Source organism: Cyanistes caeruleus, unplaced genomic scaffold (assembly GCF_971803275.1).
Source record: "Cyanistes caeruleus unplaced genomic scaffold, bCyaCae1.hap1.1 HAP1_SCAFFOLD_131, whole genome shotgun sequence".
Classification (NCBI taxonomy): Eukaryota; Metazoa; Chordata; class Aves; order Passeriformes; family Paridae; genus Cyanistes; species Cyanistes caeruleus.
In genome coordinates this window covers 257,763-269,802 of record NW_028255928.1, presented here as the reverse complement: position 1 = coordinate 269,802, position 12,040 = coordinate 257,763, and the positions used below count along the sequence as shown (strand labels likewise).

Sequence of the window (12,040 nt, the reverse complement as noted above, 5' to 3'; positions counted from 1 at the left end):
ACACTGGATATGCAGTAACAACAGTCAGTACAATAGTGGAGGCAAAGCATTATCACCAAATACATCTGCCCAGAGGGCAGAACTGGTTGCCTTAACCAGAACATTAGAATTGAGTAGAGGGAAATTGAAAAGCAGACTGGACAGCCCGACAGATTGCTCGAGAAGTGCAAACAACAATGGCATTGATACCTTTAAAGACTAATGTTTCTCAATTTAATTTGTCTCCAAAACCAAAATATTCAATAAAAGATGAGAAATTGGGACATTTGCTAAATGCACAAAAGAATTCAGAAGAGTGGTATGTAACTGCACAAAGACAAATAGTGTTAACCCCCTTGATAATGAGAGAAGTTCTACAAATGAAACATAACAATTGCCATTGGGGTGCAGAAGCATTGGTAAAATTGCTAAAGCAAAAATTAATCTCTGTATGGATGCTAACAATGGCAAAATCAACTCAGTGGCTAAACACAGGCACAGCTAGGAAAGATTAGGATTGGAATAGAATCAAGATAACACTTGGCAAGAACCTTCTAGTAGAGTGAAATTTGGGTGGGCCCTAGAGCAGATAGCAAACTATCAGAATAGAGAAACAGGTCAGGTAGATAGACTAGCAAGAGTCACCCGGGAAAGATTTAAAGGACTAAACATACAATTACAATTTATTACTCTTGAAAGAGCACAGAGTGTGTGAGTTTTTTTAAGGGGACAGATTGATCGTTGCTGCATCCACATCCCAAATGTGACTGCAGATGACATCAATTAGTTGCAACAAATAGAGCATGGAGCATAGGAAGAGCAAAAGGATTTAACTATAAATTGGTTAGGCAAAATCTTCAAAGGGTTAGGGTGGAATGTGAGTTTATGGATTAAATCTATCATTGAGATTGTGATAATCTTACTAATTGAATTCTTAGCAATTTGGTTGGTTTACAGCATCTTAAAAGGAGAAATACAGAAGAAAACGTCCTGGAACCAGAAAATAATAAAGGCAGTGACATGAGATCCACACCCACCATCCTCTGGTTCTCTAGTTCCTGACAGCATCCAGGACAACGTTTATATCAATCAAGGATTTGAAGAACACCAAGTATCAACTCAGAAACAAAGGACTGTATCAAGTGAAAACATTTGCACTTATAGTGAAGTGAAAATGCTTTCAAAGGGGGGAATGATAGTAAAAAGTTCTAAAATCTTAGAAAATTCGGGGACTTAGAAAGAAAGTTAGGTTTGGTAAGCCCTTGGAAAAGTAGGCCCTGAGAAATGTTAGGCCTTGTGCTTGTTAAAGATCAGGTCAAACTGTACCTGTGTAATCAGTAGATGATAAATGATACAATTGTTAGATGTGATTAGATATAATTATTGTTTAGAGAACATGAGGAACAATATTGGGGGGCTAAGGGGGGGATCACGAGAAATCCATGCTTGGGTAAAAACAATGCTTACAATAGAACAATGTAAGTTTAATAATTAATATGTAAGTTGCATAACAATAGAGTATAAAATATGTTCAACTCAAAACCAGATTGGGTCAGATTTGGGTATGTGTAACCCTGATACCCAGAGCTCTTCAATTAAGTACCTTCATATAATCATTCATGATTCTGTATGTTCCTGAACGCTAACAGGATGGCAGAAAGACACCGGGGTGACGGGGAGTTGGCAGCAGCCCTGAGCCATCTTGGCTTTTTTCACCCTTTGTCCTGCCCTTAGGAACAGAGGAAAGGGGAAGGTGCAGGGAGGTATACACCAAAAAAAAAAAAAAAAAAAAAAGGAACTTCACAGAATGCAAAAACAGTCCACCAGAAGAGCCATACCGTCCATAATCATCCATAATGTTAATATAATCGTCCATAATGTTAATATCGTTCATAATACAACTTGTTGGGTGATGTAAGGTGTTTGTCCCAGCGTCTGGTCTCGGCTCCCACACCTCCGTAAGCCCTTTTCTTCCCCATGCCCGAGGCACTCCCAACCCAGCCTTCCTGCCAGGTACTCTCGAGTCCTCATTTCTTAGGCGGGGGTCTCGCCGGCTCTCAGGCCATCAGCCGGTGACTTACGAGGTGTCCATGGAGCCGGGTCCTGCTGTTCTCTTGCTTTGCTGGATGCCACGCAATCTCTCACCATATGTTGCAGTCAGCAACCTCAGGATCTCGTCCAGGGAAGCAGCAGGATTCTGGGGACCAGCATCAAACCAACCAAGACGGGCTCCCGTTCACGAAACCATTTATTCAGCATGGGAACAAAGTCAGGTCCAGAACAGAGAGCCCCGAACAGAGGCACAGCAGGGGTTTTTGAGGGACAGAACCCCCGAGGGTTTCCACCTTTGAGGGTGGAGTTCAGGGTCAGGGACCAGTAGAAGCACACCAAGGGAGAACCCCTCAGGGACTCAAACCCAATCAGAACTCCTGGGCCGCCCTTCTCAAGGGGTTTGGGGTAGGACAACGTAACTCTTTGTCTCCCTGAGGCTGCTACCACACCACTATAATATTTTTTCCCCTGATCTATCATGCTGAGCACCATGCAAGGCTGTAGAGAGGTCAAGAGAACCTCTGTTTTTAAAACTCTGCCCTGCAGCTATTCCTTACGGTGCTGTCAGCAGGGAAGACATTTTGTCTTCTAAAACCTTACTTCTGATAGTTTTTCCTATCTGAAAACTATCTGGGCCAGGGGCAGCACCCAGGGACCTGCCCTGCCTGGGGGAACTTATACCTGGATCTTATAACTAAGTATCAGAAAAAAGGGCACACACTCTGTATTCCAGACTCCAACATTTTATTCTTATTCTTAATTTTCCATGTTTTAAGTACTACTACGTCTTCATCTACTTCAGCTTCTGACGCTTCTTCCTAATATTCCTATTCTTATTCTTTATCATTTTTTGGTTTCTGGAGGGTCTTATGCAAGGTTTGGGGGGGGGGGGGCGCGGTTTGGGGTTTTTTCTTTCCTACTACTACTTCCTAAACACAAGTTTCTTTTCTTTTGTTAGAATTGTGTGTGTTGCAGTCCAGCAGGCCGCCGTCGTGTCCTGGGAGCAACACCTCCTGTCTGTGTCCATTCCTCATGGCCAAAGTGCCCCAGGATCAGCATGGAGTCCTTTCCTGAGGAGAGGAAATGGCCTTGGAGTCCAGCAGGGAGGAGCTGGAGCCAGTGTCCCTGCAAAGGGCCAAGAGCCGTGTGGCTGTGGCCCTCGGGGACCCGGTGCAGGGGTGCCGCTGGCGGTGCCAGGCTGCCGCTGGGAGCCGATGACTTTCCAGGTGCCTTCCCGGCCGGACGATGGGCTGGGATGCGGCGCTGAGTCCCGGCAGCGAGGGTCCCCCTTTGGGTGCCGCTTTGGGCTGCCGTGTGCCCTCGGGGAGCTGCCCCAGGGGTGCTGCAGAGCGGCCGGGGCCGACTCGGCCCGCAGGGCCAGCGCAGGCCGGGGCAGCCCGTGCGGCTCCCTCGGGGCGCCGGGCAGGCCGCGGGGCAGCCGCCATCTGCAGCCCGGTGCTGCTGGCAGCGGGCGCTGATCCTGTGGCTGTGCCGCCAGGCAGGGGCAGCAGAACAGCCCCTGCAGCCCCCACAGCCCCCGCAGCGCCCGCCTCAAGAGCGAGCGGCCTTTCCTGTGGGGAAGCGGCTGCCCAGGAGAAGAGACATCTTCCACCGTGGCTTGGGCTGCCAGAGGGCCAGGCCCGGCACAGAGTTGCTCTTGCGGGCACAGCTCGGGCTCCTGGCACTCCACCCAAGCTTCTCGAGGGACAGGCAGCAGGATTCCCTCTTGGGCTAAATCTGCCAGTCTCTGCTGCCTGGCCTCTTCTCCTTCCTCGTGCAGCTCCAGGACGCTCACCTCATCCCAGTCATCGTCCTCCCGCTGCCAGGCCTTGAGCTGGCTGCACAGGATGTCGCAGTATTCCCTGCTGTCCTGAGCCAGCTCTCCATCACTGTCATCATCCCAGCTGGACCTGGAGGATTTTCTCTTTGCTTTGCCTCCAGGCACCTCCTGGCCATCCTGGCACAGCTCTTGCTTGCGGCAAGCTTCCCAGCCCAAGAGTGCCCCGTGGCTCGTGCCTTCTCCTGGGGACAGCCGCTGCTCAGGAGATTCTTCCCAATCTGAGAATTCCTGACAGTGATCGCTGTCCGCCTGCCACGGCTCCTGCTCCCTGCACTCGTCCCACTCGGAGACAACTGGGGAGGGCTCTTGCTCCCTGCCCTCATCCCAGTCCCAGAAATGCCAGTAGCTCCCCCATACTTGGACCAGCTCTTGCTCAAGGCCTTCATCCCACTCAGAGAGCTCCTGGCAGCTCTGGGCTTCTCCTGGGGACAGCTGTGGCTCAGTGCAGGCTTCCCCTGGAGTCCCTTGCTGGAACTTGTTCATTTCTCCTCGGCAGAGCTCTGGCTCTTCCTCAGCGCAGGACTCCACGGCTCCTCTCCTCCCTCTGCTTGCCCTCTCAGCCTCCTCCTGCTGCTCCCTCAAGGCCTGGGCTCTCTGTGAGCCGGGCCAGGGCCTGGGGGGCTGGGACTTGGGCTTCGCCTTCTCCTCCTCTGTGCCTGCAGTCCTCTGGCACACACAGGTACCTGGACACAGCCACTGTCCTGGGACTGACCCAGGCCCCACAAGCCCTTTATATACCCCCCAGCCGGGGCGGGGCTCTGCCATGTCACAATGGATTTTGGGCACCGCAAGGTCCCGCATCACCACGGGTCCTGACACACCGTGCCTGTGTCACAAAGGCCACCCCGGCACCCCGTGCCTGTGTCACAAAGGCCACCCCGGCACCCCGTGCCTGTGTCACAAAGGCCACCCCGGCACCCCGTGCCTGTGTCACAAAGGCCACCCCGGCACCCCTTCAACAGCCCAAGGCACCAGGAGCGGCCTGGAGCAGCCCAGGCCTTGGGGGATTGCAGCCCCTTCTTCTGAGCCGCTCCTTCAAATGATCAGGAGTGGCTGGGGCCAAGTGAAGGCGCAAAAGGAGACCGTGTGTGTCTTCCTTTGAAAGACAGGGGCCTGCTAAGGGAGGCAGGAGGCTCCTTTGCAATGGAAAATGTAAACCCCCTTGTTCCCAATTATTATCCCTTTGAAAGGCACTCTCTGGCAAAGATAGGAGGACAGGAAGAACAGTTTGTGCTGCTTTTGCATGAATTGCTATTTGGTGAGCAGGGAAGAAGCCCCCCATGGAAATGATTTTACTGAGAGGAGCTGCTAAGCGAGAGCTGCCCCTGTGCCAAGCAAAATCCAAGAGCTGGCTAGCTGTGGGAACTGACTACCTATTAAAGCATTTAAAAAGCTGCATCCACCTCGGTGAGATTGACATTTTGCAGACAGGCAAGCCCGGGAAATCTCTCTCTTGCTTCCACCTTTGAGGAGGTACCCGGCTGCCGGTCGGGCCGGGCCCCGCTGCACTGCGGCCCTTGCAGTCGTGCTGACAGTGGCCACAACAATCCTTAAAGCTTCAGGGTCCCCTGACACCCGGGCAACCGAGGAGGAAATTAAAGGAGCGGGTTCGCTGGAGTCCCCAAAACCAACTGGAATAGGAAAATCAAGTAGGGATGAGGCCCATAAAGCCTGCGCAGCACAGGAGCAAAGTGCAAAGACCAGGCCTAGGGGCAGACACAACAATATCTAGGGGAGGTGTGAGGGCGCAGTCTGAGGGCATGGGTCCAGACACAGACTGGGGTTAGAAAGATGCAAAATACTGCGACGAATTGCAACCAATCAAGGGAGAGATACGGGAAGATTCTAGAAACATAACTTTCAGTGGGGTGACTTGATGAACGTATGAATTGCCATCAAGCCTTTGGCAAGTGCTTCCCAAGGCTTGAACTCAAAGCCTGCTGCTTCAGGGCTGAAGTCTTTCTGGCCCTGTGTCCCAGAAGGGCTGAATCACACAGGCTCGGCCTGGCGGGGCCGGGCTGGCCCCAGCAGTGACCGGGTGGGGACGGGAGGCTGCGGGACCCCGGCTGAGGCTGGGCCGGACCACGGCTGCTCACACCTTGCCGAGCCTAAGCCGTGCCCCGCTGCCGGCCCCGCTGAGCTGGAGTCCGCTGGGCTCCGGGAGGAGCTCCGGGTGGGTCCAGGCCCCCTCGGCCATGGCCTGACGCTGCCCGCCGCGGCCCTTCACACCTGGGCTAGCTCTGCTCACTGGCCGCTGGCAGCGCCAGGAGTGGGGAACGAACGGTCTGGGAGCTGTTTTCCCCAGACCGAACCTTCAGAGCCTCTCCGCCACTCAAGGCTCTGCGGATCTTAGCGTCGTGGGCTTCAGTGAGGAGATGGAGGAGACCCAGAGTCCAAGCAGCTTTCCAGGAACAGGATTTATTGAGGGAAAGGAGCCGTGACAGGACGAGGGCTGGAAAGACACACAGGGACCCAAGGACTCTGAGCCCTGAGCACTCCTGTGCTCTGCAATTTAAAGAGGGGAGGGTACAAACCAAGGACCAATGGGAATACAGTATGGGAGGAGTCGGGAGGAGGGTTCACAATATTAGGAGCCAATAGGGGTAACATTTGGGAGGGGTGGCAGTCGCAAAGCCAATGGGGCTTCGAGTAGGGGATGAAAGGCAGGGAACTTGCTGGAACAAAGGGTTGGGTTTACATTGAATGACAGGGACCAGGGGCAGGCTAAAGGTGATGGACAAGGAAGGTTCAGGAAAAAGGGGAGGGGTTTACAAAAACTGACAGGAGGGCAAAACCATTACACAATCATAGGGGGATAACAACAGGAACAAACCATTCACTTAATAATCAGAACAAAATAAACACACTGCAACAAGCACTGACTGAGCCAACTCGTCCAACCCATCCAACTTCAAGCTATCCAGATTTTGAAAACTGAAGTCAGGAGAAGCGAGAGAGGGACAGAGATCCACAATCAGCCTTGGATCCAGCGCCATCGCAGCTGCTGTGAGCTCCAGGGCTGTGGCACATGTCAGTGTCACACCCGTGTCACAGCCTCACCTGCTCTGCTCCCTCTCCCAGCTGGGGTTTTTGGGGTGCCAGGGGCTTGGCAGCCACTTTGGGGCTGGAGCAGAGGCTGCAGTGGCTGGGCTGGGGCAGTGACCGCCCCACACAGGCAGAACTTGCTCTGCCCCCAAACACACCCTGGAGATGTCTGGGGCCATTCATCATTTCTCTGCTCTCCAGCGCTGAGGCAACGCACTCTGGCTACAGCTCTGAGCTCGTGCCCATGGCAACCAGCCCTGGCAATGGGGCTCCATGGAGCTGCTCTCAGGAACATCCCAAGAGCTGGGGAGTGCCCCAAAAGCGCCTCAGAAATGTGAGATGCCCCAAAATCTCTTCAGGAATGTTGAATATCCAAAAACTCATTCAATAATGGGCTCCCCCTCCCTTCATCATCCCCAAACTTTGGCTGTCTCATTGCAGACCCCACCCCACCTCCCCAATCCAAACCCCAACCCATCCCATCCCTGCTGGACATCAAGACCCCCTTCCCAAGACCAATTTCCCTCATTTCACACCTCCCAAACTCTATCCCACCTATCCTGCCCCATCCAATGCCATTCTCAACTCACCTGATTTCCATCCCACTTCACCCCGTCCCCTTCCAACCCCATTCCACCTGATGCCTTTAGAAAGCTGGCCTAGAACAGAGGCTGCACAGAGTTAAGAATAAAGTTTATTAAAAGGCCTTAGAGGATACACCTTGGGCAGTACAAGAACCTGGACAGGGCTACACCCAAGATGGACCAGAAATGGTCACAAAAATGGACAAGTGATCATGAGGTCTCACATTTTCAGAAGTTTAGGTCCATCTGCATATTTGGATTCATTGTCCAATTACAGCTTCAGATGAGGAAGTCCCATCCTTGTTTTCTCTCTTCAGTCCACCCTTGTTCATGCTTCTGGGCATGGAACTTGTAACAATTGTCCTTGGTATCAAGCTAGAAAAGGAATTGTTTTGTCTACCTACTCTCTGAAGAGAGCTCACTAGCACTTAATAGGAAGTTCAAAACTACAAACCTAGGCAGTGCAGAATTTGAAAAATATGAAAGCTAAAATTTAAGGCAACACACCCTGAGGGACTGTGGAATCCAGTAATTTTGGGTGGGATTGAGTAGATTTCAATGGCACTGAGTGGTTTTGAGGTGACAGATAGAACTCGCTCATCTCCTTGAGTGGCAAGAGATGGAGACAAATATACCAAATACCCCCAAAACCCTTTCCATTATCTCCCTGAATACCAGATTCCCTTCAAGCACTAGTAGAAGAGATGTTTTAGATGCCTTTGATGAATCTGTAGACTTTTACCCCAATTTTGTCTGTTTTAAAGGGATGAAGATGAATCAAAAGAAAATTAGGGCCAAATCAAAATGACCACCAGCTCAGTGTCTTCCCAACACAGATCACTGGGAACGTGGGTCATCAGGTGCTGCCCAACGTGGGTCCTCTGATGGGGGATGGAGCTGGAGCAGCACATGGACACCTTCCTGCACTTGGGGCACTCACAGGGCTTCCCTTACCGGTGCATCCGTTGGTGCTGGGTCAAGTTAGAGCTCTGGGTAAAGCTCTTCCCACACTGGGGACACTCGTAGGGCCTCTCCCCAGTGTGGATGCGCCGGTGCCTGATGAGGTTGGAGTTGTCCTTGAAGCCCTTCCTGCAGTCAGGGCAGTGGAAGGGCCTCTCATCTGTGTGAATCAGCTGGTGCTGGAGGAGATGGGAGCTGGTCTGAAACCTCTTCCCACACTGGAGACACTTGTAGGGCCTCTCCCCAGTGTGGATCATCTGGTGGATGATCAGTTGGGACCTCCGGCTGTAGGTCATCCCACATTCCTCACACTCATAGGGACGTTCCCCAGTGTGGGTTCTCTGGTGGCTGATCAGGCTGGAGCTCTGTCTGAAGCTCTTCCCACATTCCCCACACTCGTAGGGCCTCTCCCCAGTGTGGATGCGCCGGTGGGTGATGAGGTGGGAGTTTTGCTTGAAGCCCTCCCCACAGTCAGGGCAGCGGAAGGGCCTCTCATCCATGTGAATCCGCTGGTGCTGGAGGAGACTGGAGCTGGTCTGAAACCTCTTCCCACACTCAGGACACTCGTAGGGCCTCTCCCCAGTGTGGATGCGCTGGTGGATGATGAGGTGGGAGCTGCAGTAGAAGCCATTCCCACATTGCCCACACTCGTAGGGCCATTCCCCAGTGTGGATCATCTGGTGGCGGATCAGGCTGTTGCTCTGTCTGAAGCTCTTCCCACACTCCAAGCACTTGTAGGGCTTCTCCCCATCCTGAAGCTGCTCATGGACCACCAACTCAGAGCCCTGGCTGGATCTCCGACCGCCTTCCCGGAACAGGGTGGGTCTTTCCTCCTCAGAGCACCCTGGGATGGGTTTGGAGCCCCTCCTCCTGTGGGATCTCCATGGCTTTTCTTCCCTGTTGAATTCCTGTGCTGTGGAGCCGCTCAAAACAGCTTCTTCCATGAGGTTCTGCTGCGGGGATTTGTCCTCCCTGGTCTCCATCCTCAGCTCCTTGTCTGGGGGAGGAAGGACAAGGAGAGGATGGGATTTGCCTCCGTGCCAGAGGGAAGGGGAAGGAGATCCCCCCAGTGCGTCCCCGGCAGGACGGCGTCGGCAGCGGGGTTGTCCTGCAGCCGGGGGCCAGGCTGGGCTGGGAGATGGAGCAGGAGAGAGGGGGAAAGGGGCACTGACTTCCTCCTCACCTGCCTGGGTGTCCTGGGGCATCTTCCTCTTCCTCGTAGCCTCCTTCTCCATCCAGCCAAGGTTTGGGAATGGGAAATCCTGGTTTGGGGAAATACAAGGGATGAGGACATTGAGTTTGCAGGTCCCTCTGTCCAAGCTCGTCTCTAGAAGTCACCGGACATCTGGGGTCCGTAAAACCTCCAAAAAATACCAAGATTCAGCTCTGAAAATGCCTCCCAGGAGTTCCCCATCTCTAGTCTCTCCTGTTTGGGGTTCAGGGGTTCCCCCCTGTCCCAGCTGCTGGGAGTCAAGCTTGTACTGGGGACAACCTGTCTGCTCGGTCCCTACCATCCCCAGGCTGCTGGGAGTGCCAGGAATCTGAAAAGTTCCCCCTGTTTCCATTTCCCCACTTAGGGATGGTGAGACCCCCCAATGTCCCCCCAAGTAGGATTTTTCGCTCAGCTTTGGAGTTCCACATTCTCCAAACCTCCCCCCCCGCAAAATAAACCCAACCCAGGGACCCCCCCAGGATATCCGGGCAAAGCTCCCACTCCCCCATCACCTGTGGGATGGTGGGTGATGATCCCACAGGAGGGGGCTATGAATTCAAGGAGTGCTCGACCTTGTGGTTCCTTCTCCTTTCCCTGATCCTCCTTTGTCCCTCCTCTTCCTCCCTCTCCTCCCCTTCCATCCTTCCTCCTCCTCTTCCTCCATAACCCCACCTCCTTCTCCTACTTCCAACCCTTCTCTCTCTCCTTCTTCATCCCTCCTCTTCCATCCCTCCTCCTCCTCCCTCAGGAGCAGTGACACCCTCGGTGCCCCGTTCCCAAACCCCTCACAGCCCACGGCAGGAGCGGGGATGGAGCCGGGACAGGTCGGGATGGGCAGCGCGGGGCTCTCCGCTGCTCCCACCCGCTGGGGATGGGGGGAACCCGGCCCGGGGAAAAGGAGAGGGAAACTGGGAAAATTGGGGGCTGCAGATCCAACCTGGGGCTGGCTGGGGACCCTGGCTGGGGACTGCCAGCCCTTGGGGCTCCTCTGGGGAGATGTGGGAGGGGGGAACACAGAGAGGGCTGGGGGATCCCAGGAGTGGCAGCACTGGCAGGGACTGGTTTGGACTGGGGTAACTGGAACCCTACTGGGGCAACTGGGAATGACTGGGAATGAGCACAAGAATGCTGAGGGCCCATGGGATATACTGGGAGTGTCTGTGACCATACTGGGAACAGCTGGAACCACACTGGGAGAAACGGGGAGTGAGTGGAACCGTGCTGAGATGGGCTGGGACTATTCCAGGGACAACTGGGATCACACCGGTAGGAACTGGGAAGAATTACAACTATTCTGGGATCATGCTCAACTGGGAACATACTGGGATCACAGTGGGAGCAGCTGGATCCCTGCTGGCTGAGACTGGGATCCCACTGAGGGTGACTGGAATCATACTGGGATTGACTGGGAGTGGCTGGGAACAACTGGAATCATGCTGAGAGCAACTGGGAGGAGCTGGGAATGACTGGGAGCATGCTGGGGCTGACTGGGATATACTGGGAGAGACAGGGAGTCCCAGGGATCACACTGGAGGCTACTGGGGTCACACTGGCACTGCCAGGGAGCAACTGGGGGCCACTGGCCTCATCCTGGGAGTGACTGGGATTAGACTGGGAGTTACTGGGATCAGACTGGGAGTGACTGGGATCAGACTGGGAGTGCGAAGGAAACTGGAAAATTGGGGAAAAAATGAAAAAAACCCCAGGATAAATTCAAGGAAAATGGAAAGGAAAATTCAGGGAAAAAACAGAAAAATATCAGTGTGAAATCCAAAAAAATTAGGGAAAAATCAGGAAAAATTTGTGAAAAATTTGTGAAAAATGACAAAAAAAAGGGGAAAACCAGGAAAAATTTGGGAAAAAAAGAGGAAACTGAAGAAAAAATTGTGTAAAATCAAGGAAAAAAATCAGGAAAAGAAAGTGCAAAAAACCTGGGAAAAATCAGGAAAAAAATCAGAAAAAAATGGGGAAAAAATCAGGAAAAAATAGGAAAATAGGGAAAAATCAGGAAAACACAGGAAAAATATAGGAAAAATATGGGGAAAACTAGGAAGAAAACTGGGAAATAACTGGAAAAGGTCAGGAAAAAATCAAGAAAATAAAGAGGAATAAAATCTAGAAAAAAATGGGAAATAGTTAAAAAAAATTGGAAAAAACCCAGGAAAAAGCAGGGAAATTTGAGAAGAAATTGGGAGAACGCTAGGAAAAATTTGAGAAAGGAAGAGGGAAATATCAGGAAAAAGAAGGAAAAAATGGGAAAAACATGAAAAAAATTGAGGAAAATTTGATAAAAATAAGGGAAAATATCAGGAAAAAAAAGACAAAAATCCCTGGGAAAAATCAGGAAAAAAATTGAAAAAATCAAAG

The 12,040-nt window shown here is 52.3% G+C and overlaps 1 protein-coding gene across 1 annotated transcript; it reads right to left on the bottom strand.

Moving 5' to 3' along the window:
• Positions 1-7,588: 7,588 nt before the first annotated feature.
• On the bottom strand, positions 7,589-11,306 carry LOC147646026 (uncharacterized). The gene is made up of 2 exons (XM_086874001.1): positions 9,644-11,306; positions 7,589-9,457 (listed from the first exon to the last, which is right to left on the bottom strand). Exons 1-2 carry the CDS (start codon positions 9,693-9,695, stop codon positions 8,451-8,453), a joined length of 1,059 nt encoding a protein of 352 aa, XP_086730127.1. The 5' UTR covers positions 9,696-11,306; the 3' UTR covers positions 7,589-8,450.
• Between the last annotated feature and the right edge of the window lie 734 nt (positions 11,307-12,040).

Coding starts and splice junctions, on each gene's coding strand:
- LOC147646026 (XM_086874001.1), bottom strand. CDS start 9,695: ATGGAGAAGGAGGCTACGAGGAAGAGGAAGATGCCCCAGGACACCCAG. Junction 9,458..9,643: donor GCCCCAGGACACCCAGGCAG/GTGAGGAGGAAG, acceptor TTCCTCCCCCAG/ACAAGGAGCTGAGGATGGAG.